Raw genomic sequence first — 26,552 nt, forward strand, 5'->3', positions numbered from 1 at the left:
AGATATGAAACTCTGATGTATACCATCTGAATAAGCGGGTACTACATCATGGAGCCAAGTCCCAGAACAGCATCATCCTTGCTGAGCCACAGAGCTAAGTAATATCTGGAGAGTATCCTTTATTTGGCTGGAAGAACTGAGCTTTGAAAATGAACCATCACAAACCACGATTAATGAACTGTTTATAACTGAAAAATTCAGATAAGGTCTGTTGATAAAATGAGTGGGAGCACTAAATACTAAAAGTTGATGGCCCATACCTCAATAGCTAAACATTTTTTATTCTCGAAAAATGGATTTTAGCCATTTGAGTATGGCATGGTAAATGATCCTGTTAGAATTCTCATATATGGACATATAGCCACCAAAATATCTCAAACATATTTTGAAATTGGCCATTTTCTATCATAGAGGTTCCAGAAAAATGAGGGATTCTTCTGTTTTTAAATTTTCCTTTGGTTACTTTGGGTTTCTTTTTAATTTTTGTTTTTCTTAAGCATATTTTATTAACTTCTAATACACATGTAGAACTGTTTCACAAATTTAATACCCTCATGTGTTCAGCACCCAGATCAAGACACAGAACATCACCAGCCACCAGAGTCCACCCTCATACTCCCTTCCAGTAAATAGGCACCCATCCCCAAAACTGTTGGGAAACAATTCTCCTGGGTCTTTGTTTCTGCACAGCTTTCAAGCAGAGGCACTAACTGCCTTCGTTCAGAATCTTTTCAAGGACATCTGTGAGTAACCTTGGGAGACAGAGACAGTGTCTCCCTCCAGAGCAAAGGGCAGGTGTGCTTAGAGCCTTGAAAAAAGAGATTATCTCTCTTGTGGAGCAAAGTACAAGTTTGCTTACTGTTCAGTATAATAAAGATAATATCTCCCTTCACAGCGAAGGGCAGACATGCTTACTTCCCATTACAAAATATTGAGGTTCCCCAAACCCAGGGTTCCTCTCCTATAATGCAACTCACTGTGTGTGTGGGTGTCACCTAGCTCTCTTTATGCTACAGAATTAGAAATTAGAGCTCAAAAAGCTGGTGCAGGTACAGACACTGGCTATTATGTTGTAAGGTCCTTTATCTCTGACTCAGCGTCCGTGATGGGGGCAAGCTAACTTCTTAGCTTGTAAGTAGGGTAAAATCTCACATTCTTTACAGCTCTTGGTAGTAATCCCTTCTACCATCATAGATTAGTTTTAATTGTTCTTAAACTTCAATATAAATGGAATTATATACCATGTACTCTTGTGTCACGCTTCTTTCATCCAACATCATGTTTGGAAGATTCATTCATGTTATTGCATATAGGCATAGTTCTTTATTTCTCATCATATCCCATTGTGTGAATATTGAAAAACTTGTTTATTTTTTCTACTAGTGATGGATATTGGGGCAGTTCCCAGTGTGAACCATTAGAATTGTGCTGTTACAAACACTTTTATGCATGTCTTTGTGAATATATGTATTTCTGTTGGGTATGTTTCCAAGCTGGATTAGGGAGTGTGCATAGATAGTTTCCTAAAGTTTGTACCAAGCTACTCGCCCATCAGCAGTGTATGAACATTCTGGTTTCTCTGTGTACTTTTCCACCCTTGTTATTTTCCATCTTTTTAGTTTGTTTTGTTTTGTTTTGTTTTGAGACTGGCATGCTTTTATTTTACCAGTGTGCCTGTAAGGAAAGATAAATATGCTAAAGGTACACTCCAGTTTTACAAAGGAATCTCACAAGTATTTTTGCTACTTAGGAAACGAGTAAATTGTCTAGACAATTATAGCCACAGCTTTTTTGGGTTATTTTTCCATGAAGACAATTTCCAGAGTCTTCAGTGTCTAACAAGACCAGGTTATTTGAATTATATTTCTAAAGATACAGTTTTAACAGAAACCAGTTGAAAACTGTTATGAATATTTGTGTAAGTCTATCTTATACAGGAAAGAGACTGATATTCTTCCAGATAATCCTGATTGAAAGCAAAAGAAAATTGATACAGCTGAATCTTCCCAGTAAGCAGAAACAGAGAAGGTAAAAGGATTTTACTAAATATTAGTGAAATAAGGGCACAATATGAATCTTACACATAAATAAAAAACCACCCAAAGTTGCCTGTTTCTCTTTTTAAAAAATATGTTTTTATTGATTTTTGAGAGAGACGAAGGAAGAGGGGGAGAGAGAAACATTGATGTGAGAGAGAAACATCTATTGGTTGCCTCCCATACTCACTCTGACAGAGGACCGATCCCACAACCAATATATCCCAAGCAGAGGAGAAATGCAAATACAACAATAACAATGACAATAAAACATATTAGAGAGTGATAAGTGCTACGGAAAAAAACAATAGGTAGAGTTGAGTAAGGGTACTGAGAGTTCTGGATATAGGGAATAGGGCAGAGATTGTAGTTTAATAGGGTGGTCAGGTAATGGGCACGTATTTAATATGATGGTAGAGCCAGCATTTCATGATGAATTAGATATGGGATATAAGAGAAAGAGAAGTTGAGGATGATTCCATGGATTTTGACCTGAACAGCTGGTAGGATGGAGTTGCCAGAAGCAGAAATAGGGAAGGCTGTGATGAAGCAGATCCTTGCAGGAAAACCAGTAGTTTGCTTTTGGACATGTTAAGTTTGAGATGACTATTGGACAACAGAGTTGAGATACTAAGTGGGCAGGATGAGTCTGGAGCTCAGGAGAAGTCCGGGACAGAGATACATACTTTGGAATAATTAGTATACATGATAATTAAGGCCAGAGGGCTGGATGAAATCACCAAAGGTGTGAGTATCGACAGACTGAGCCCTGGGGTTTCCAATGTTATAAGGTCAGGCAGGAGAAGAACCAGCAGAGGAGACTTAAGAGACCAGGGAGGGAGGAGGGAATCTGAGAGTGTGCAATGTGCTGGAAGCCACGTGTGTAGTGTTACAACTGTGATGTAGTGCTGATGGGTCAAGTAAAATAAGGGCTTAGAATTGACATTGGATTTTACAACCAAAGGGTTACTGGTGACTCAATAAGAGCCCTTTCCGTGAAGTGGTGGGGGTTGGAATAGGTTTGAAAGGGAATGGGAGGAAAGAAATTTGAGACAGTGAATATTAATTCTTTTGAGGAATTTGCTCCAAAAGAAAATAAAGAAATGGGGTCACCACTTGACAAGAACTGTTTTGGAGGAGTGGTAGGGTGACAGTTTGGCTCTAAGGAATTTAAGAGAAAATGGGAAGGGACAAAATGGAAACAAGTCAGCAAGTATAAATGACTCTTGAGGACTTTTGCTCCAAAGAAATGGGATGATGGCAGATGGAGAGAGAGAGTGGTCAAAGAAAATGTTTTTCAAATGGAAGAAAAAGAAGTATGTGTGCATGCTGATGTGAATGATTCAGTAGGGAGCGAAAATTAAAGAGAATCATTGGAGGGATGTCCTTGAATAGGTGAGAGCAGATGGAGTCTAGGGCCTGAATGGAGGGGAAGGAGGAGTTGGCTTTAGATAGGAGCTTGACAGCTTAACCCTTTGCGGTAGTTTGTCTACTCTCAGCCACCAAAGCTTTTTTACCGTTCCGGTCGTATGTCTGCTCTCAGCCACCACAGCAAGGAACCGTACGAATCTTAACTCCATTCATGTATCAGTTCATAATCTCTCTGAAAGCTCTTAATTCCGACCAGTACGACACCCATGTCCAAATTTAATACGACCGCAAGGGGTTAATCTATGGGAACCAGCAGGAAGGCAAAATATTAAGGTGTGTATGTTGGTCGGTGAGTCAAAGTGACAGTGGAATCTGTGAAATTCTCTTTTGATTGCTTCAGGGTTCTCGGTAAAGTAGAAGGTAGGATTATCGGGTGAGGGTGAGGTGAGGAGAGGAGAGGAGAGGCAGTGTGTCTCAGAGGCAAAAGAGCCATGGAATACTTGTCTAGCGAACAGGAGAGTGACTGGGCTATGACATGTGGTATGACTGTCCAACAGCATTCAGGTCACGAATTTCAAGTGAGGCCCATAAGCAGGTCTGTGAATATTTTTCAGTCACATTCAGTTACAGGTGCAGAATGATTGAGCAGCTGGATCAGAGCTGAAACGAGAAGGGCAATAGAATGGTCACAATAATTGATCTCAGAATTTACGATGGAGGAATAGAGGACATACAGGGACGAGGGGCAGTAAAAGGGTGGCCTGATCAATGGATTGGAAGACCCAGGAAATTGAAGGGTCACTGGGGTCACGAAGCAGAGTGAGTTGGAAGGATGAGAGGTGGTGGTCCGAGAGTAGGCGGCAGGGGGTTGGTCAGAACCCTACTCATTCATCAAGGTGGCTCTAGGGAGGCAAACAGAATGAGGTCATGCAGGGGAGGAGGTCAGGGACTCAAGAGGCCAGGGAGGGAAGGGTCGCCTCTGTGTGTATTGAAATCACTGGAAGACAAGACTAGAGAGAAGTGAGAATGAGCCAGAAGGTAAACTCCTTGAGAAATGAGGGGGAATGACACGGGAGTAGCATTAAGTAATGTAAACTGATGACAGGAGATTTAAAGCTGGGTCTGTACTCTAGGGCCAATGTTAACTATATAGCAGCACCACCTTTGGCTAAAATCAGTAAGAAGGCAGATGCTTTAGAATTTCATATTATTTTATGTCACAGATCCTGTATTATACTACTTTTTACTCTACAGTAGTGGCAGAATGGTGAACAGAGTTTTGCCCTGATTCCTAGTATTTTCTTCTCAGCTGTCATTTAAAAATATATTTTTGATATTTTTATGTTTGGCACATTACATTCTGACTACATCCTATGAATGTGGTACTATCATTAGCCCCATTTTACAGATATGAAAACTGAGGTGCAGAAATTATAAGTAATTTGCTCATGGACACATAGTAAATGGCAGTCAAGAAATGGACCCAGGCAATCAGAGCCCAAAGCTCTTCCTCTTAGACACTGTAGGATATATACTCTGAGCCTTTTTCAGGCTCAATTTTCTCATCTATAAAATAGGGTCAATAATTTTTATCTCTCGTGGTGGTTGTGACAAATAAGATAGGGAGGTTGGGCGGCGGAGGCATTGATGCTGTCTTTATTTGTTTCTGTATTATTTGATTTGTTATAATGAACATGAATTATTCATGCATTTTAATCGAGAAAAAAAATTAAGGTCTGTAAGAGTGCCTGGCAGAGAGAGGCACCTAATAAAGTCATTGTTATTATGTCTGAAAGCAAAGTCAGAGTTTCCATTTGACTTAATAGGGATTTGTCAGCTCCGGAAGCTTGGGTGCGAAGGGAAGAAATAAGGGCAATAGCTAGAGGTGAATTCAGGTTAGAGCTTTTCACTTCCCATTGAGAGAGGTTTGTACATCCTAAAGTGAAGGGTAGAAACCAGAGGGAAGGAGAATGAATTGGTTTAGGCAAGTGGGAATTAACCATCGGAGCAAAGTCCCAAGAAATTGGCAGTGGGGAAGTGGGGAACAGCCCCAGAACCTTAATTCAGCCCCAGAAACTTGAGTGAATTACTTATTTTAGAGAAAGTTAATAGTGACTTAATTGTTAACAGATAAGCCCTGTCTTATAAGCTTGCTGAAGTAATACAAATATGAAAAAATCATTTTGGAAAATGAGAAAGGAATTAAAAAGAACGATATTTTCTTTATTTATCTACCTGGTTCTGGGAGATGTGAGAATAGGTTTTCTGAAGAGAAGCCAACAATTTATTTTTCCACTTGTGGGTTCCATGGTAAAATGATTATTGGCAAAAGCACATCTTTTCATGCAGCTTCCCTTGGTGTAAGTCAGAGGGGCAACCACAGAGGAGTTATTTCTGCAGCTGGGGAAAAGGTTCAGAGCTGTCTTCCTGGAATCGGCTCTCATTTCAGAATCTAAAATACATTTAAAGTATTGTGCTGCTTGGGAATCGGGGCCCTATCCATCCTAAGCACATCTGTTGATAGCTGTTGAAATTCAAATAAACTCCAAGTAATGCTTATATTACACTTATTGATTTCAAGGAGTGTTTAAAAAACACACATACAGAAAACTCTAGTCACTGACACTGCCTAAGACACAATGTGGAAAGCATTGATTTTCTTCTGACTATAGTTACTTTGAGCCAGAGCCACAATATTTAATTCCTTTAAAATGCCTCTTCCTCCCTACCTGAACTTTTCAACTGAGATTCATTTTCATTTTCAAAAGTTTAAATATGAACTATAGCAAATAGTTGAAATGAGGTTGTGGACTATAAAGTCATAAAGCCAGGGTTGAATAAGTGTGTTTTCCTTTTTGTATTTTCTCCAATTTTAGTAAATGAAAATTTTCATTTAGGTGCTATGATTAAGGAACTCGGTGTCTCTACTTCTTTACACATAATTCCATTCATTCCATGAAGGACTCAGGGCATCTTTAAAAGGCAAATACAGGCCAGAAAGATAAGGGAACTTCCCTTAAAATTTTCATTTGTATTTAAGTATAGTTGGTAGACAATATTATATTAGTTATATTAGTTTCAGATGTACAATATAGTGATTTGACATTTTTATACCTTACAAGGTGATTACCTCACTAATTCTAGTAATCTGTCACTGTGCAAACATCACAACATTATTGACTATGTTCTTCTTCACCTTTTCACCTATCCCCCCATCCCCTTCCTTCAGATAACCATCCCTTTGGTCTCTGTTTCTATTAATCTGTTTTTGTTTTGTTTTAAATTCTACATATAAGTGAAACTGTATGGTATTTGTCTTTCTCTGCCTGGCTTATTTCACTTACCATAATACCCTCTAGGTCTATGCATGCTGTTGCAGAAAGCAAGGTTTCATTCTTTTTTATTGCTGTGTAATATCCTGTTGCATGCATATATATATATAATATCTTCTTTATCCATTTATCTATTGATGGGCACCAAAGTCGCTTCCATATCCTGACTATTGTAAGTAATGCTGCAATGAACATAGAGATACACATCTTTTCAGATTAGTGTGTGTGTTTTTCAGATGAATACCCAGAAGTGGAATTTCTGGGTTGTATGGTAGTTCTTAGGTTTAGAAGAATTTCCATACTCTTTTCCGTAGGGGCTGCACCAGTGCGCAGTTCTACTAACAGTGCACAAGGGTTCCCTTTTCTCTGAATCATCATCAACACTTGTTTGTTGGTGGCAGCCATTCTGACATGTGTAAGGTGAAGTCTTACTGTGGTTTTAATTTGCATTTCTCATGGTTGGTGATGTTGAGCATCTTTTTATATGTCTGTATGTCCTTTTTGGAGCAGTGTCTATTCAGGTCCTTTGACCATTTTTTAATTGGATTTTTTTTAGTGTTGAGTTTTATAAGTTCTTTATAAATTTTGGATATTAACCCCTTATCAGAATATGTTTTCCCATTCAGTGGGTTCTCTTTTTATTTTGTTGATGTTTTCTTTGCTGTGCAAAAACATTTTAGTTTGATGTAGTTCCACTGTTTATTTTTTCCTTTGTTTCCCTTTCACAAAGACATATCAGAGAAAATATTGCTCCGAGAGATGTGCAAGACTTTACTGCCTAGGCTTTCTAGACATGCAGTGCTTTCGGCAGATAATCATACTTTTATCTCACCCTTTAATGTGTCATTCCACTGGCACAAAGTGAACACCCACGAAATGGCAGTTGCCATTTTTTGTGCATTGAAAAGAGCATTAGGCTGGAGAGTCGGGAAATCTGAATCCTCCTTTCAGTTCCTCAGCTAAGAAAGCCATCTAGGAAGTTTCTTCTCTGCATTAGGCACCGCTCCAGGCACTTTCCATAGGCCAACAGAGTATATATATTATTAAAATCACAGGTGAGGAAACAAATTGGGTGGTACAGCAGGCCGAGGCTGTGCCGTGCTGTGTCTAAAGCAGTAAGAAATGGGACACCAAAGTGCCCAACTGTGGCAGCTGGTGTATGAAAGGCGGGGCCTGTGGCTCCGGGGCCCTGGAGCCGGCAGGTTTATCACACCCGGGGCTGCGCTCACCACTGAACTTGGCCGCGGGTCCTCCAGGAACTGGGAGGCATCGAGAAGCTGATTCAGTTCACTTTCATCCTTCTGTTGTCCGCATGCTTCACACTTCTGCGTAAGGCCGTCTGCTCCCATTCTCATAAACCTTTAACCCAGGGTAGCCCTCTGAGGCCTGGTTTAGCTCAGCGGGTTAAGTAATTTGTCCAAGATCACATAAAGAGTGAGTGATGGAGTGAGCGGCTTGTTCGACGCCCAGTGGTCTTTCCCTTCTCCCAGTGATGGCTGCGCCAGCGACGTGCTTCGGCCAGGTCACTCCACCTCTCTGGGCTGTAGCTCCCTCACCCGTACAGAGAAAGGGCAGATAAATGACCCAGCCTGACTTTGTTAAATGCACATCACAGGATTCATTTGTTTTCTTCAAGACTGCAAATTCTTCAAAGACAGTGACTATACTTTCCACATTCTCGAATCACTCCAATTGCTTTGCAGGTAACAAGTGCTCAGTGAACATTTGTTGATGTAAAATGAACGAGTTAAACAAAGAAAATCGTCTTAATGATTTTTCACAGCACATTTTCAATGCTAGAATATAAGCGCCTGTGGGGCCCCTAAAATCTCATGGGTTCCTATTTCTTTTATAAAGATTGCATTTATCATGAGCCTTTTCACAGGAAGATGCTTAGCCCGGGTCAGCTTGTTCTCATCTGAACAGAACAAAGCATTGAGGTTAGGAAAGCAGGAAGCCTAGAAGGATCAAGGTGAGAGCTGTGGTAGGCAGACTTCTCTCTAACAGTTGTTTGGCCTGTTTTTACCTTTGTGCTGCTGTTATAGCAACAAAATGACAAAACTGACTATTCAAATCTAATAAAACTAGAGCCTGTCCAAACCGAATTTTGAATAAATGACGAACTATGGGGAGCATGTCTTAACATCTTTATTTGGGCACACAATAGAGAACTACTAAATCTTACGTTCCTGTCTACGATTTAAACACACAGTGTTTTAAATGTACCCTTAGAAGATAAAATACAATTACTTGTGCATTATTTAATAGTGTTCTCTTTTTATGCAAAAAAAAAAAAAAATCCAATGAAAGATATACAGCCCTCAGGAGGCATAGAATATGTGGATTTTGTAGTTACTGGTTTTGAACTTAAAATCTCACTGAAGTCATTAGTTAACATTTCTAAATCTTTATGCCGAAAACTTCCTAGTAGATATCCCAACAACCTTCCTGCCCCCTCCACTATCCCCATCCAAAGTGGGGAGGGCGGGAAGACCTGCACTGCCAATAGTGACAAAGGTTATTTTTGGAATAAAAACAGGAATTTGCAGCATGCACCGGCGTCTGGTTTTGTCTCTTGGGTGTCACAAAGACCAGCATCATATTGAAACTATAAAATTATTGTTTTCTGAAACTAAAAGGAAAATCTGGAGAAGTGAAACATTATTTTTTTTGTTGAAAATTCCTTAAACCTAGAATGTCAGATTTTTAAAACTTAGTAAGTTTTTCAGAAGGCAGCTTGGGCGGGGGAAGCCATACGGATTCAAACTGTTTTTATGCTGCCAGAGCACAGACCACCAGGGGTGCTTTCCATAGCCTTCCACGAAGTCAACATCCACATTCAGTTTCAACTGGAGGAACAGGAAATGGTCACAAAATGTCTTGACTTCCAGTTATTTTGACCACTTTGTGATAGCATTTAGCTTTATTGTCCCAGAACAGGAAAAGGAAAGCACCATGTTAATTAAATTTTGGTAGTAACTTATCCTTAGTGTGGATAATTTTTACATTCTCAATGTTATTTTAGTGTGCAAGAGAAGGTACAGGGCTCGGTTACAGAAAATGTCATGGCAACCTGAACTGAGATGGTCCTGAATTCCCTAGTCTGTGTTTCAGGCGTCCTAATATTATTTTAAAGTTCTGTACAAGGTAAGACATGAAAGGAGAAAAAAACCTCACCTAAATAACCTTGGGCTTAGTAAATGCTCCAATAGAGTTTCTTTCAACCCTGAGTTAAAAGGATCTTGCTCTACTGGATGACTGTCCTGGCTGCTCTTCTGTATTTTTTCATGTTAATTCTATGTAAGCCCTTAAGTTGCAGAGTTAGAGAGCCAGGCCAATGGGAGCTAAATCCCAGCGCACTTTTTGGTAACAGTATCTCACTGTCTGCCATGTATCTCCCATGTCGCTCCCAACCACAGGAAACCAGGGTCTAGCTCTGTGGGACTGTTTAACAGACGTGAAAATCTCATGTTTTCAACAGTTTTCCCATTTTGAAAGGATACTAGTACTGCTCAACTATTTTTAGCTTCTGGTGTTAGATCAGGAAAGAAACCCATTTTTTAACATTTCCCCTTAAGTCCTAGAGTAAGATAGGAATCGGGAAACCGTCCAGGGCTTTATGTCCCTGATCCCAGGGCCATGCTTCCCTGGGCTCTCACCAGGAGAAACTGATAGCTCTGAGTGCTGATCAGCACTTTTCCAAGGAATAGTAAGCTCTAAGAAATGATTATGCAGACTTATAGAATCTAACATATTAAGTGAATTCCATTTAGGTGAATTTGGAATGTCAGCACGTACTGTTTTACAATGAATATCCAAGCCCTGCTTGATTTGCCTGTTTGTTAAGGACAAAATAAGTTCTGATTTAATATATTTTTTATTAGTTAATGTTTAGCCAAATAATAGAATGCAACAGTATGCACATCCCTAACTACACTGTCTGTATTATAGTAGTTTACATAGTTGCTATGGGTTTTATATTTATGTATCACATGTCCCTTTTTGGAAAAGAAGAAGGAAGCCAAACTTCAGTAGCTTACATGCCCACCCACTCTTCCTTGTTAGGGAAGTTCCTGTAAAGAAATTACAGTGATAAATGTGCTGTTTTTAATTTTTACTCCCTCCATCTACCTGCCATGGGCGCCCAGCATTTTCATTCTGAAATACACCCTGGCCTGCCCAGCGCGTGCCCTCGTGTGCTCCCCCCGGAGTGGCTCTGTAGCCACCTCAGTGATGCTGACTTGCTGGGTGCTGTGCTGGGCCGCAGAGCTCTCCAATGGATTCGTCTTGCTTAACTGAGACTTAATGCTAGCGGATTAGTAACTCCTCATCTCCTCCCTCCCCCAGTTCCTGACAACCACCAGAGTGTGTGTGTGTGTGTGTGTGTGTGTGTATCTCACATTTTCTTTGTCCACTTATCTATCAATAGACATTTTGGTTGTTTCCATATCTTGACTACTGTGAATAGTGTTGCAATGAACATGAAAATGCAAATATCTCTTTGAGATCTTGCTTTCCATCCTTTTGGAGAAATACCCAGAAATGGGATTGCTGGGTCATATTTAGATAATTTGATGAACTGAATTAAGTAAGTTAAGTACCATGGCCTATCTGGCATGGCTCAGTGGTTGAGCGTCGACCCGTGAACCAGGAGATCGAGGTTCGTTTCCCCGTCAGGGCAGGTGCCCGGGTTGCGGGCTCGATCCCCAGCAGGGGGTGTGCAGGAGGCAGCCGATCAATGCCTCTCATCATTGATGTTTCTCTCTCTCTCTCTTTCCCCCTTCCTCTCTCTGAAATCCATTAAAAATAAATAAATAATAAAATAAATAACCATGTACAAAGTAAATCAAGAGCACAGGTACGGGGCACTGTACATAGATGTTCTGTGGATACCAGTGTCTCAATCAATAGGCTGAGAGGTGCAAGTTATTAGTCTAATGATGGAAAGGGAAGAGCAGACTGATGGTGAGGGCTGGACCAACTTCAGTTGGTTGAGACTCCCCATCTTCTTAGAATTAGGGTAGCAAAGGCATCCTGTGACAGAAATTACCAGAGCTAGAATTTGGTGAAATGCATGTGCTCATTTTTTTTGTGATGTGGAAGTTAATTCTAGGCTCTGGTATCATGAAGTAAAATATAAAAGCCAAAATCAAAACCATATTCTTGTAAATGAGAGTGTTGTAACTCCTGGTTAGAGAACCAGGAAGATCTTGATTGTGGAGTCATTTTCTAAGGAGTTAAATATAGATGGAAGTAACACAGAACTTAGATGTTTATAAAAATGTTTTAACAGGTTCCACTTGTTCCCCATTACACAAATTTAATGAAATTTGTTTGCATAAGAAAGAGTTATAAAAATAGTAATTATACCCACCATCTAATTATTGTCTTCCTTAGAATGAATGAGTTATAACAGAAGCAAGCAACATAATTTGCAAGCTTAACTGTTGTTTATTGTCAGTTGTACACTGACATATCCTGTGCCCCACGCAGAGGCCAAAGTGACTGCTGCTATTCATTTTATTGGTTTTATTAATAATTCATTACCTAGGAGACCCCAGTTCTCTTGGAAATGAAATTTGTTAATTTGAGTATTTTTGCCTCAAAAATTTGACTTCAGTAGTAAATCAGAATCTCTTATGAAAGAATAGAAGAATATCCAAGTTTTCCAAATCCTTCAGAGTACAACTCCCATGCCTTGGGGAGAGGGGGGCGGGAGGGCAGGGATCTGGGGATTTAAATAAAAAAATAAATGACCAGCAAACTCTACCATCAGGGACGACCGGGAACTAAAAATCAGCATTAATTAGCCTTTTCAGACAATTCCCAGCCCCTATCCTAAGCCTCCTTTGTGTCCTCTGCCAGCTCCAGCCTTTATTTTTCTCTGAGGTAAGCAGGTCACCCTGTTTGTTGTCAAATTTCAAGAAATTAGTTCTGAGCTGGAACACAATTCTGCTTGATTTGGTCTTAGTTTAGGTCACATGTTCCCCCCCATATATCCCTATGAATGTTTAAGAAAAAGCACTGAATAAATACTTAACAGACCAAAACATTTGACTTGCTTTCAAGTGATTAGCCAACTACACTGAGCTAGTCACCCCCAGTGAGACCACTGGAAGGAAACAAACATTTGCTGGATAAGAAAACCAGACTGGTAACAGTCTTTTCCTTTTTATATATACTGGTAATCTTTTTTATATGTAATCTTTAAAATTTTTTAATTACAGTTGACAAACATATTAGTTTCAGGTATAAAAGATGGTGATTAAACATTTATATAATTTACATAGTGATCATCCCCGATAAGTCTAGTATTCATCTGACACCATACGTAATTATATTATTGTATTGTATTCCCTATACCATAGTTTACATCCCCATGACTTTTTTTGAAAAAAATTTCATTGATTGATTTTAGAGAGAGAGAAAGGGAGGCAAAAAATGTATTCATTGGTTGCTTCTTGTATGTGCCCTGACCAGGGATCAAACCCACAAGCTTGGTGTTGGGATGATGCTGTAACCAAATGAGCTGCCTGGCCAGGGCCCCCATGGCTATTTTTAGGTTAATGGAGAGCAGAGTTTGGGGAGGGGCTCAACAAAGGAGCAATAGACCTGCCAGTGCTTCCATTCCAGAGAGAGGTGTCCCTGCCCCTCCAGCCCTCCCCCTGAATTAAGTCAATTTAATACTTTCCTGTGTGTGTCTGGGTGCTTTCTGAGCCACTGTTCCTTCGCTGGAGCTTAGGAGAGTGTTTGCGAGTGAGCAAGTCCATGCACGGGTCCCCAAGAGGATGCTTAGGTCTCCAGCTGTCCTCTCCCTCACTCAGACGCAACCTCTCCACTGGTTCTCACAGCCAGATGTTGTGGGGATTCCTCCTCCTGGCACTGTAGCCCCGGGCTGGGGGGCCTGGTGTGGGACTGGGACCCCTCACTCTTCAGGGGGACGTCTGCAGCAAAGGTATTCCCCCTGACTTTTATTCACCACACCCTGGGGACCTGCTGTCTGTGTCTCCACCCCTCCCAGCGGTCTCCATGTAGCTGCTGCTGTATGTCCTGTTCAGCTGGTCCTCAGGTGGTTCTCGATGGTGCTTCTATAATTTAGTTGTAATCTTGATGCGGTCTTGGGAGGAGGTGAGCACAGTGTTTGCCTGCTGGCCATCTTGAAGGACGCATTCTTGCAGGCACCTACTACTGTGGGTACTGGTTAGAAAGGGCTTAAGTTCCTTCACCTTTTCCTCATCTAGGAGATATAACAGGAATTCTTTCCAAAACCGAATTGAATTAGAATAACCCCTTTCAAAGCGCATTTCCTTAAATGTGGTTTGTAATATGGTACAGTAAGTGATAGGTTTTTCCATGTCTTTGCCCTGGAAACGAGAGCAGACTGGAATGTGTTTCAGTATAATCTGGGTGACCAGAGAGCGGACAAGACAAGGTAACTGAAAAGAAAACCGTATCCTCACTAACCTGTCCGAGGCAATGACGTGTTAAGTGAGAAGCAGTGGGTAGTGCAGTTTGTAAAGAGGCGATCCATGTTACCACTTCATCAGTGTTTTCTAGACCAAATATGTGTAGGCTGGAGAAAGAGCGATCTATATAATTCCATCTCAGTGCTCTTCCTCAATGGGAACATTCTTGCATAAACAGATGGATGATAAATTGGACAAGTACAGTGCCCGATATAAATGAATGCATGGGGTTCTATTTTATATATCGATCTCCTCTGAATGTGGTTAGCAAGTATTTATTCCCCTAAACTTGATCATTGCATAGGAAGCTTTTAAGATCAGTTTCCTAGACCAAAGACCACTGGCATTTCCACCAGTGTAATGATGCCTCATGGGATTTCTACAGGAAGTCCCAGCTAGTTTCTTTCTTGGATGCAAGTTTAGCTGCGGCAGGAAACTGTGTGCAACCAGAAGAGGCTCCCAAACAGTCCTCTGCTTGACTGCGGGGGGCAAACAGCACTCTCTAGACCCCATGGTGGGGAGTCCAGCTTCTTCCACAGAGGACCCTTCTTCTAGCTTCCACTTCCTTGTCGTAACTCCTGAGACCTCCGACTTTTAATCCTGTCCAAATGCAAGCATACCAGTCGCCCCGTGAGCTTGGGCTCGTAGGCCATTGAGCAGCCCTACCCGAAAGTCATTGCAAAACAACGTGGCAGCCATCTGTCTGCTGTGAAGTAGCTTTCAGTTCAGAAGAGGGGAATGCAATATAATTAATTAAATTGCATTTTGATTCTGGTGACTAGACATTCTTTCGTCATTTTATTAACAGTGTCAGAGAGATTGAGCATATCTTATAATGCAACATTACAATTATGAAGAATTTTTCTTAGAGGGGCTCATTACATGTTTCTCAGCCTCCTCAATTAAGTCTTTTTCTCTCTTCTTCCTTTTAGCTTCCAATCCTTCCCTCTTTCACTTTGTCACTTCCCACTAAATAGGCTACTTGAATATATGAATGTCTTTTTATTTGTCTGAGATTCATCAAGCTGTTAATTAGATTTCTTTATGAAAAACAACAGTTTTAAGTCAGTCAACAAGCGCACGCTATTTAAATTTTTGTTATGAGGGTGACAACAGTACACTCAATTTTTTGTTTTCAAAGTTTAGGCAGAAACACATTTATTGGGATTTAGCAATGACTTTTTTAACTACCTACAAAACAATCATTAATATTAGAAAGATAGATACTTCCTTCTTCACCTTCTATTGTGTTCTTTACTTTTGTAAAAGAAGGAGACAAGTTGGCATGGATTTTTATGAGCAAAAAAGAAAAACATTTTCGTAGGAAATGGCTGTGTTTGGAATCTCTCTTTGTATAACAGACTGAAATTTATGAGCATTTAACACATTAACACTGAAAAAAATATCCAGAGTATAATATTCAAGTACCAACTGCAGGTGACCACTTAGGAACTGAAACATCACGATGGCATTCTTGCCTCCTGTTGTGAGCCTCCCTGTAACTGAGTCACGCACTTGAATTTCAAAATAAAACCCCCTCCCTAGGGGAAAATGAGACTCTAAAAAGAATAATTTTTTAAAAATCCTGGGAGGTTGAAAAGATAAGCCATTTCCCTAACTGTGAGACACGTCCAGGAAGAGGAGTTTCACTATTTTGAATTCTAATCAAATATTTAAAGGCACGCGGAAAGCCCCATTTCAGGGTCATCAACATGTACAAGATGCCCTGTCACAGATGACCCTTAAAACACAGCCCAACAGCCTTTGACACATTAATTTTTTTTCCCTTCTGATTTTCAGCCTTGTGAATCGTTTGCTTTTCTAGTGGTTCTTGTGTCATTAGTTACCTCTCCATTCTGCCTTCAAACCACCGCTTTGATTTAATCCTGCACAAGTTATTTTCAGAGCGGCCGGCAGAGAGGGACGCTTTATGCGTTTGCCTGTAAAGCCTGCGGGCATCTGTTGGGGGCTCCCAGGGCCGAGCCCGCTGGGCCTGGGGCCACGCTCCCGCCCCCTCCCCGCAGCCACAGGGAAGCTCTGCCCGCGGGCTGCCACTGAGAGCCTAGGCCCGAAGGGCAAAGCTGGAGACCGATGGCCTCCGGAAGATACTTTTTTATGACCTCAGAACGATGCATACATACCTCACTTTAATGGAAAAAATATCTAAGAAAGTTAGTTGTAAAGCAAAATTCCATAAATAAATTTCTATCCCCCCCTCCCAATAATTTCTATTATAAAATCAGAGAAACAGTATCAGCAAGAAGAAAAAAATAACCTCACAGTTGTGTGTTTATACCTCTCTTTGTAGCCAACAGGATGTAAAGTGAGTTGGAAGGTATGTAAACCGGTAACAGGAGAGCATGCATTTAAGGGAGAAAGGATTAAAAAAGAAAAGCAAAGGTGGGAGATAACAGAGAGCCAGGAACAGGGCTTTTAAAAAAGTCTAAAATAATGACCTCTGCTCAGGGTGGGTCACCCTTTGGCTCTAAACTATCAGCTGATGGCATCAGCCCAAACACTCAATTTGCTTATGAGCATGTTGGGAGGAGGGCGGCGAGGTCAGGGGAGGATGGAAAATGCAGGGGAGTCTGGCCAACTCCTTTTCATTTGGCTTCATGTAGGAACAGATCTTAACATCTGGAACAGAAAACTTAGACTGTGTGTCCTTAAGGCAATCTTCCTCAAAGACTGTCCTGAGACAGGGTGCTCGTAAATATTGGAAGGCATTGGACCCAGAATCCAGGCAGGCTTGGCTTGCCAAGAACAGAACCTTGAAGATGTGTGAAGTTGCTTAGGGTCTCTCCTCTCCTTCATAGTCAGCAAAAAGTTGGATCTGTTCTTGCTGTCTCCGTTTGTTCACTTCCCCTCACTCTTAAAACCATTCTAATCTGGCTTCCTCCCACCACCACTTCTCTGAAGCTGACCCTGCTAAGGTCCCCAAAGCACTTTTCAGTTCACATCTTACTTGGGTCTCAGCAGCACTTGGATGTTGACTGCTGTCTCCTTAAAATACTGTGCCCTTAGTTTTCCTAACGCCACACCTTGTGGTCATCTCCCACTTCCCTGTTCATTCTTTCTACCTGTCCTCCGTCTGCTTCTCCTTTTCCACCTGACCCTTCACTGGTGGTGGTCCTTGGGAATTCTTTTCTAGTGCTGAGAACTCAAGATCTGACAGAATCCATAAAAGTGTTGCTACGTATGATACTAGAAAAAAATATTTCTCATCTTCTGTATACCAGTGTAGAATTTGAAGTTCTGGTTAAGTGAATAATAGCAGTGGTAGACATGGTTTATTGTCTTGCTCAACCTCTGTTCCAAGCTCTTCTTGGTACCTTTCCTTTACCACAGACTCTGGAGAGGTAGGAACTGTTTTCCTGACTCCCTTGCAGCTGGAGTGTCAAATATGATTTAGGTTTCATCAATCAGAAGTCCTCCTCTGAAACTTGGAACTGAGGTGGGGAGAGAAGCAGCAATGCCTGAGTCCTCCATCTAGCTGACATCATGATTTAGCAGACATTACGTGGCTCTGGAGCCAACAATTCTGCTGGGGGTTTCCTGAAGCCTCGACTGCAGTTAGGGTAGCGTGTTCATAAATGCAGATTTGGGTGGCAGCCTTCTGATTCCCAGCAGTTCCCCAAATGGGCCTATCAGAAAGAAATAGTGTAAGGCTTGCAAACAGCAATTACACGGTGTCCTTCAGGGAGGTTCTGGGTATTGTCTAGTGGAGCTTTCAGGAATTTTTAGATTCTACATGGATGTGCTGCATCTATTAGCAAGTTGAATTCAGTCTTCCTGATTGTATGTTTGTATATATGTATGTGTACACACGTGTGTGTATCTAAATTTTCCTCTGAACCAGACATAACATCCTCTAGGTTCCCTCATTAATTGATGCATTGAATTAAAATCTTTCACACCTGTCGTATGTGCATGAGAGTCACGATTGTGACATTTGATACTTTAGCAGCCAGTTCTACAGAGTTGCTCTAACAGGCCCAGTACAGATCTGTTCTTCCAGCCCTCCCAGTGATTTTGTAAGAACCTAATTCCTTATATTAAATTCCATTCTAATGTAGCTAGGGTGGTTTTCATTACCTGCACCCTGACTGATACAATAGCTAAAATTTATTGAGTGTTTACTATTTTCTAGATAGTGCCGAACACTTTACACAGATGATCTCACTCAATCTTCATAATAACTCTGAGATAGGCAACATACTCTGTTTTACAGATGAGGCACTCACTGAGTTTATGAAACTTGCCCCCGCTGACCAGTTAAGAAGTGCTAACTGGATTCATATCCAAGAAGAATGATCCCAAAGTCCACTTACGTTACCACCGTGCAACTTGCACTTTTCTTTCTACTTTGTAAAGTGGAAAGAAATTAGATCTGTCACCTTGTTGATCTGGAAACTGGTGTGGCAGAGAAGCTAGAGCTTTCAGTCATGCCTTCACTTTTCCCAGTGGGCTGGTTCTCAGAGTCCTGGGCATAGCTGCGGCCTGGAGGTAGCCTTCCGGACTCTCCCACTGATGTTCGTGACATGCCATTTCCCACTGCAGCCGAGAGCTGCTCTGCCAAGACCAAGGGGCATTACTAGTGGAAATGCACTACAAGTGTGTGACTTCGATGAAGGGTCACAGAGCTTGTAGAACAGGCTGGCCACCATTACTGGCAAAGACAGAGAACAGTTACACTGTAATAACTGCTATTAAGGGCCTACTATGTGTCAGACATTGCACTGGGCAATTTGCATACTTTCTCTTTAATCCTTTCAACAACTCAATGAGGTATTATCCCCATTTTAAAGATAAGGAATCTGGCCTCAGGTTAGCTATGGACGTCCTGGGGTTCCCTTGATAACCACTGCACTCCTCACGAATCACGGGCCATATATCTGACAGAAATGTTAGACATTACATCCAAATGCCATTAAAATGCTTATCTTGACAAAGAAGTACATGGCATTCTTTGCCCACATGTAACTGAATAAGGAAACTTGCTAAAGAGAGGAGAATAGCGAAAATATTATGAACTATCCTTCTGTTGTTAATGCTAGTTTGAAGGCTTGAGATGGGCAGGCAACTGAGTCTTTTCCAGCACGCCCCGCACGAGCTTTTACTGCATTAGCTGTCTGCTTCTGTCTGCTGTCTTGCTCTGCTCCACATTTTATACTGATGCTGCAGGGATATCCGAAAGGATTATGCTGCCCCACTTTCGTCCCAGGAAATAGAATTGCTATGAATTATTAACCGTGGCTTTCTAGTGCTTTAATTTCACCTCTTTGTTTCAGGGGAAGATATAAGTTAAATGGAATTTTTAATATCACCTCAGGAGCTTACTACATTTTGTGGGAAACACTGACTGACTTGAATTATAGAAAAGAGTCCTGTGTCGATTTCCGCTTCTACATATGATGGATTCTCCGCGGATTCCACTCCCTGAGAGCCTTGCTCAGTGACGGGCTAATAGGGCAGTTTTCTAGCTGAGCTCTTCAGAGCCTTTGGGATTCCCCAGAGGCGCCCGAGGTGCAGCTGGGAGATTCTGCACCCCCACCCCAGCCGTTCCCTTGCTTCGGAGAAGCACTTCTCTTCCACTGTAAGCATTAAGCTTTCGTGCAAGATTATGCTGGAAGGATTGTTCTCTTTAAAAAGCTTTAAAATCCTGAATGAATACGACAAATATAATAGTAGGTATTTGTACATCTTTGGGATACTAAGAAAAGTGCCTAAGGATTTTTATTTGATAATCACAATATGTCAGCATATACAGCCAACCTTTACTGAACTTGACTAAGCTGGCAGCATGTCATGTGACCAGGTTTGCAGGATGGACTGGGACCCCCCTGGTGCTGTAATACTAACCCTGAACTCTGGGTGAAGCCAGTTACCGTGCCTGTTTATATAATGAGTAAACTCACAATCACAAGAAATACAGTAAAATTGGGGGGCTGGGAAAAATAAATGAACAGATTCTATAAATAAACTTGGTTTACATGCTTATATTCAGGTTGTTAGGTCAGAGCTATAGGCCAGAGCTATAGGCCTCCAACTTCCTTTAGGGGAATAACTGTCATGAGTAAATTATCATTTTCTGTAATAAGAGCACCTATTTGTTTACCTTTCGAAAAGTGTAAAAAAACACCGACGTGTACACACACACACACACACACACACACACACACACACACAGAAAGGCTTTGCGTCATATGAGGTAAGATCAGAGTTGAAAGGTCCTGCTCAGGATTCAGTTGTGCGTGTGGACTGTGTAGGACCCTGGGAGCTGCAGACCGGAAGACGGCGGCAGGTGACACAGATGCATTCATTCAGTATCTACTAATTGAGTGCCCGCTGCCACTGGGCACAATGATAGAGGCTGGGGATAAATCGTGAATAAGACTCCAACCCTGCCTTCTCAGAATCTGTGTTCGCGTGGGGAGGGGTGCGCAGTGGATGGGCATAAACACTTACACAGACACAGCGATTATCAGGTGTGATAATCTCCATGATGCACACAACAGGTTGAGGGTGGGGTCTTTTAGATGGGGATTCTAAGAAGGGCCTCTGGGAGGGCAGAAGCCTGAGTGCACTTTAGAAGGCTACAGCTGGCCTCTTTGCTGTGCCAAGGCCACACATGACTGGCCCTTACTGCCCTTGATAGCTAAATGTGTGCCATCTGCACCAAAGAATTAGAATGCTGCGGGCACCCTGAGGGGCCCGTGTAGTTGGTGACTGCCTGAACAGGAAAACACAGCACAGTTAATTTATTAGATGCATAGATTTTTTCCTTAGTCACTGAACACTTACCAGCACTGTGTTTATTCATTTCTTTAATGCAAAGATGGCGTCAAGGATACTTAACAGTAATACATGCAAGATTACTGTCCTTTAGCATGCCCTAAAACAGCGTGTTCACAACTGTGCAGAGGCCTCATCACATGGGTAAGAACGGCATCCATAATGAAATGCGTTCTTCTATTACTGTACAATTGATAAGAAATAAACAGACTTTATAAATATTGGTTTCCTTTTCAAAATCTCTACATAAGACATTTAAAATATATTAAAGGAAGAACACGGTTATCAAGTAACATGACTTCTGTTAGGCTTTAAAAAAACAAAAAATAAGAAAGTTCATCAATGGATCATGTTTCTTAAATAAAAATACCTGAAAGCTATATGCAGACAAAGCAAATTCATATTTACAGCAGAAACACCAGACTTCAGTCTCTTTCAAGCAAATATAATTCACCCATCTATCCAACCACCACTCAATACTTATTGAGTCTACTAAGCTAATAGGTAAAACGTGCTGGAGCCAGAGTGGTGTATTAGGGTCCTGCGGGCTGGCCCCTTGGCTGGGGGAACCCTGCTAATGTTTCTTTCTCTGCATACTTACTGGGGCAATTTTCTGGAAGACATGTAAGTAGCCAAGGTGTGGTTAGATAGCCTCAAATAAAGAGCAATTTGAAATTATCCAGGCAATGCGATAACAACTGACTGACAGGGTGAATTCAGGAAAAATACAAAAAGGAACTCCCAAGAAAAGAAAAACTATTATACTACTAAGGAAGTTCAGTAAGGCGTCTGTTCACAATGTAAGAGATCACTGGTTTCCCTATACACCAGTTTAAGAACATGATGAAAAAGCATCTTATTCACGATAGCAAGAAAAGTAGAATATGTCTGAGTATAAACTTATCAAGAAGTATACAGGACCAGAATTAAGCAAAGTGTAAAATTTGAATGAGGAACATAAAAAAGTAGAGAAAATTATTACTCTTGATGACAAGTTTAAATGTTTGTTAGAATGTCAGATCTCTCTGAATTAATTTAAGATTTAAAAGGGGATCTGAAGGGATTGGACAAAATTATGCGAAAATCGAGTAGACTATACAAGACAAACAAGGATATTCAGAAACAGAAGACTAATGGGGGGGGGGCAGTGTAGGGACTACTGGTCATTAAATGTATTCTAAGGCTATACTTAAAATAGCTTGGTCCTGGTTTATGGATTAACCAAAGATATCAATGGAGCCAAATAAAATGTCTAGAAAGATACACATATACACAGAGTTGGTATATGGTAATAGTTGTGCTGGTGAAAATGTCTAGTCGTCCAGAGTTAAAATATCTTTTTCATAAATGCAATCTCATAATTCCAGATGGATTAAAGATAAAGCCATACTTTCAGTTAAAGATGTTACTATTCTGAACATATGTTTCACCTGTTTCCTCCTAAACTCCACCTAAAAGTGTGACTAAAATGGATTTTTTAAAAAAAAAAAGTTTAACCATCCACAAGAACAAAGAATGGGAGAGAAACTCTCCTTTCCAAAGTTTTGTTGCTGTACAGCAAATGAGCTAGTGGTGACGCAGACCTGGATTGTGAGCCTGGGGTCGGCAGGGAGCAGAGAAGTGGCCCATTTAACACAGTGGAACCCCCCAAGGTGCAGGCAGATGGCAGTGGGTGGAAAGGTGGGGTTAAAAACAGAACTGATTCAAAATCTGTTTAATCAGCAGTTATTCTCGCACACCCAGGTGGAAGCCGGCATTTCCTGTTCAGGAGAGGTCTTCTAGGCACAACTGAAAAAAGTTATAGTGCTAAAAACAGAGGAATTCAGTGGAAGATACACACTGAATGTGGGAAGAAGGTTAAGTCCCCAAACATGCACAGCCAGACAAATATTCTAGGCAGGACATTGGAGGATCCGATCAGTCCAAGGGAAAAGATACCAAAACCAGAGGCTCCCCAATGAATGGTTCATTCAACTTACCCTAGTAGACGTAAGACCGCAGTTGCGCAGCTGGCCATTCCACTGCTCATTCCAGAAAACATCTGATTGAATGGTTCAGTCTGCCCCGCAGATGGACTATCCCTATTGAGAAGCCTGTGGCCCAGGCATTGTGGAGCCATAGCATAAAGTGGCCCTCCCCTTGACACACACATTGTAAATGGAGCTGAATCACCTAACAGCATGACCATTCTCCCCCACCAGTGGCACACATTCCACCCTGGCCTGGCCGTAGGTCTGGCCGGTGAAGTTTTGATGGTGTCAAAGACCAGCTACATACAGGTAGGCAGACAGGCTTTCAACCAGTTAAATACATTATCAGCTTGGGTGGATTAGTCCATTGCAGCTCCTATGCCCACCACCCATTACTGGTTCCATTTCCCCTCTCTCCATTCTCTCTTGAGCCCACTCAAATATGGCTTTCAATCCACCAAAACTGCTCCTGTCAAGGCCATCAGTGACCTCTGGGTTGCTAAATGCAATGGTCAATTCTCAGTCCTCACCTTGCTTGACCTGCAAGCAGCACTGACCCGCCAGATGCCTCCCTGTTCCCTGAGGGCTTCATTTGCCCCTCAGGACGTGATGCGCTCCCAGCTTTTCTCCTCCATCACTGGCGCTTTGCTTTCCTCACTTGCTGCTTCTTCCTGAGCTCTTAACACTTTGGGTAGACCGAAGCTGCAGTCTTTGGACCTCTTCCCTTTTCTACCTATATTCATTTTCTTAGTGATCCCATCCAATCTTATGGCTTTCTAATCTATTTACAGACAAATTCCAAGTTTTATCTCCTCCAGCCACTCACAGATCCAACTGCATACTCAGTATCTCACTTAGCTGTCGAGTAGACATCTCAAACTCCCATTCCAAAACTAAACTTCTGCTCTTCCCCAGATCTGCTTTCTCACAGCCTCTCCATTTCAGGAAATGACACCACCATCCAAGTAGTTTTCAAGCCAATAACCCTGATGCCATCCTTCAGTCCTCTCTTTCTCACCTACATCCAATCTGTCAGCAAATCTTTTGACTGTATCTTTCAAAACATACCCAGAATCTGATCACTTGTCACCATGACCACTGCTACTACCCTGGACAAGTTATTTAAGTCTTCTGTGTGTCTCCTTCCTCATCAATAATTTAGGAGTAATAATGGACGATAGCTTACAGGGTTAAAGGAAATTGTATATGTAAAGAACTTAGCACACTGCTGAGCAGTTAGTGCACAATAAATGTTAGCTTCTATTTCTGGCTTTTCTAGAAGGATTCAAGGACATCTGACTTGTAAAACTGAAGTCATCAGCTCCATTTCATAATACCTAAATTTTATTCTTCAACACATGCAATTTCCATTTTTAAGATTTCAATTAAATGAGTTGAAGAAAATAAAATTTGCTCAGGGCTTAGCTTCCAAAAAGAAGAAAAAGTGAAAAGTCATCTTTCCCAGTAAAACTGTCACAAATAAGTACCAAAGAGAGTGTTATATAGCACAATTGCAATTTGAAGCATTAGAATTCTTCTCATGCCTAAAGTAATTTTCAGCTAATCAGACAACTTGAGCCTAGGAAATATTTTTAATTCAAGGTTAAATGAGATAACATGCTATTGCACAGCTGTACACAGCACTAGTTTCACAACCTGAAAGAACTTTGGGGATATGAAAGAAGTCGTGGAATGTTTCTATAAAAGCTGGGATAACTGCCATCGCTTGTATAAAATGGCCTCATATTATTAACCTGTTGTTCCACTTATTCTGTTATCCCAACTAATTATTAATAGGTAAAAAGTTTCTGGAAAATCCATAACAGTATTATCTGAGTTGTCAACTTCAGGGTGTCTCCCAAAAACGTATACACACTTTAACAGCTGATAGCTCAATTTTCAAAATGAAGTGTATTTTAATAAACACTGCTTTTATAATTATTCAGAATGTGTGTATACATTTTTTGGGACACCCTATTGGAATAAATAATATGTATCTATATATATCATCTACCATATCTACCATGTGCTGGGTAATGAGAATTATTACAATGGTGAATTATTTTTATTACTTACCTCTTTGTAAAAATATTGTAATCCTTTTGTATAGCTCAAGAGCTAGGTAATAATGGCTTTGGATGTTTTAAGAGGGGAGAAATAACCTCAATATGAAATCATCAGTAGTTGACTGTGCTTAATTTTTTAGCTTTTCTTTGTCCATATTTAATTATATATTAAAGTCTGTGGTATTCCGATATAGTAAAAGTAAATTCCCATTGTGGGGTCATTTTAGCTAGTCTAGATATACTTTCCACGTTAATTTTTATTTATTTATTTTTTTTGTAGGAAGTCCTGGCTGAGCAAGGTTGGAAGTCCTAGTTCTCGCATTGACCGCGCGGACTTTTCCAATGAAAAAACCATCTCTAAACTTGAATATTCTAATTTTTCTATTCGATACTAATAGAAATTATAATGTTTAGACTGCATAGTAGACACTATAGGGTAATAGCAAAATAGGGTGAAAAAAGGAACTCTGTTCTGAAAACTACAACATTACGTATATTACTAAAAATGTCAGACACTGGAATAGTTTTACTCAACTAGGTTTTTAACAAGCAGAAATTAGTATCCTAAAATTTAAAATGTCATTACAAAATATTTAACATGAATATTTAATTTAAACCTGTCTCATGAAAACTAATTCTAATGAATGTTATATGTTATTTGGCTAGGCTAGACATAAATAAAGTTAACCATTTAAAAATTATTTTTATGTACTGTTGTCTGAATTAAATTCTACAACTTTCCAAATAATTTGTTATTAAAGTCGAGTAATTTTAATTACTCAAAAAGAACCAGTAAGTGGATATAAATGTATATGATGATCAGTATAACCGTAAAATAATATCAATAAAGAGTTAAATTTTTAAGTTCTGATGAAGTGAGACCATGATTCAGTACCTGGGCTGGCGCCCCCTAATGCGTTCCGTGAACCATATTGTTCCGTATAGTGAACAGATGAGTGATGGCAACTGACGAGAACCCAAGGTTTCAGGAGAGCAAGATCTGTATCAACAACCACCCCCAATGGATAGCCCTTACCCAGAAAAGGGCCGAGAGTCTAAATACATCATACTTTCCCCCAAACATGGCCTATCATTTGGGAATTTTCACATGTAAATGATTTTTAAGCAATAGTATTTTAAGGAGAAGTTTCATTTCTGTACCACAGAGTTACACTATTGAAAAAGGAAAACAAAATACTGGGGAATTTCAAATGTTGTGGGTATATACTTGCATATATTCTTCAATGACTTCCAAAATTTTAAAACAATGAAATCCATCATTAAAAAAATTTTTCCTAGAATTTAATACATAAGCAAAGTGAAAAGGCACACCAGCATGACTGAAATGGGGTGGGGTTCCCTAGAACCCTGCACACTTAGTCTCACTTTCCCTCCTGCATCTTGTCTTCCTTGGACAATTTCAAGCTCCTTGGGGATAAAGGTTGGAAACCACTCTTCTACCTATGGAAGAAATTTCCACTGCTACACTCCATGGCATGGAGCAAGAATTCAGGCC

General features: G+C 40.6%; 1 protein-coding gene across 3 annotated transcripts in view; it reads left to right on the forward strand.

Moving 5' to 3' along the window:
- Positions 1 to 25,914, forward strand: part of ACYP2 (acylphosphatase 2) — a 77,782-nt gene extending 51,868 nt beyond the window's left edge. For 2 of the 3 annotated variants that reach the window (XM_081156710.1, XM_081156711.1), the window contains one exon: positions 25,317 to 25,903. In XM_081156710.1, coding sequence (XP_081012836.1) covers positions 25,317 to 25,431 — 115 coding nt within the window. In that variant the 3' untranslated portion in view covers positions 25,432 to 25,903. Of the gene's footprint in view, positions 1 to 25,316 lie in introns of all 3 variants that reach the window. The other variant, XM_081156709.1, reaches the window with a different exon arrangement.
- Positions 25,915 to 26,552: the final 638 nt, after the last annotated feature.

The sequence above is a fragment of the Miniopterus schreibersii genome (assembly GCF_964146895.1).
Source record: "Miniopterus schreibersii genome assembly, chromosome: 13".
In the NCBI taxonomy this organism is placed as follows: Eukaryota; Metazoa; Chordata; class Mammalia; order Chiroptera; family Miniopteridae; genus Miniopterus; species Miniopterus schreibersii.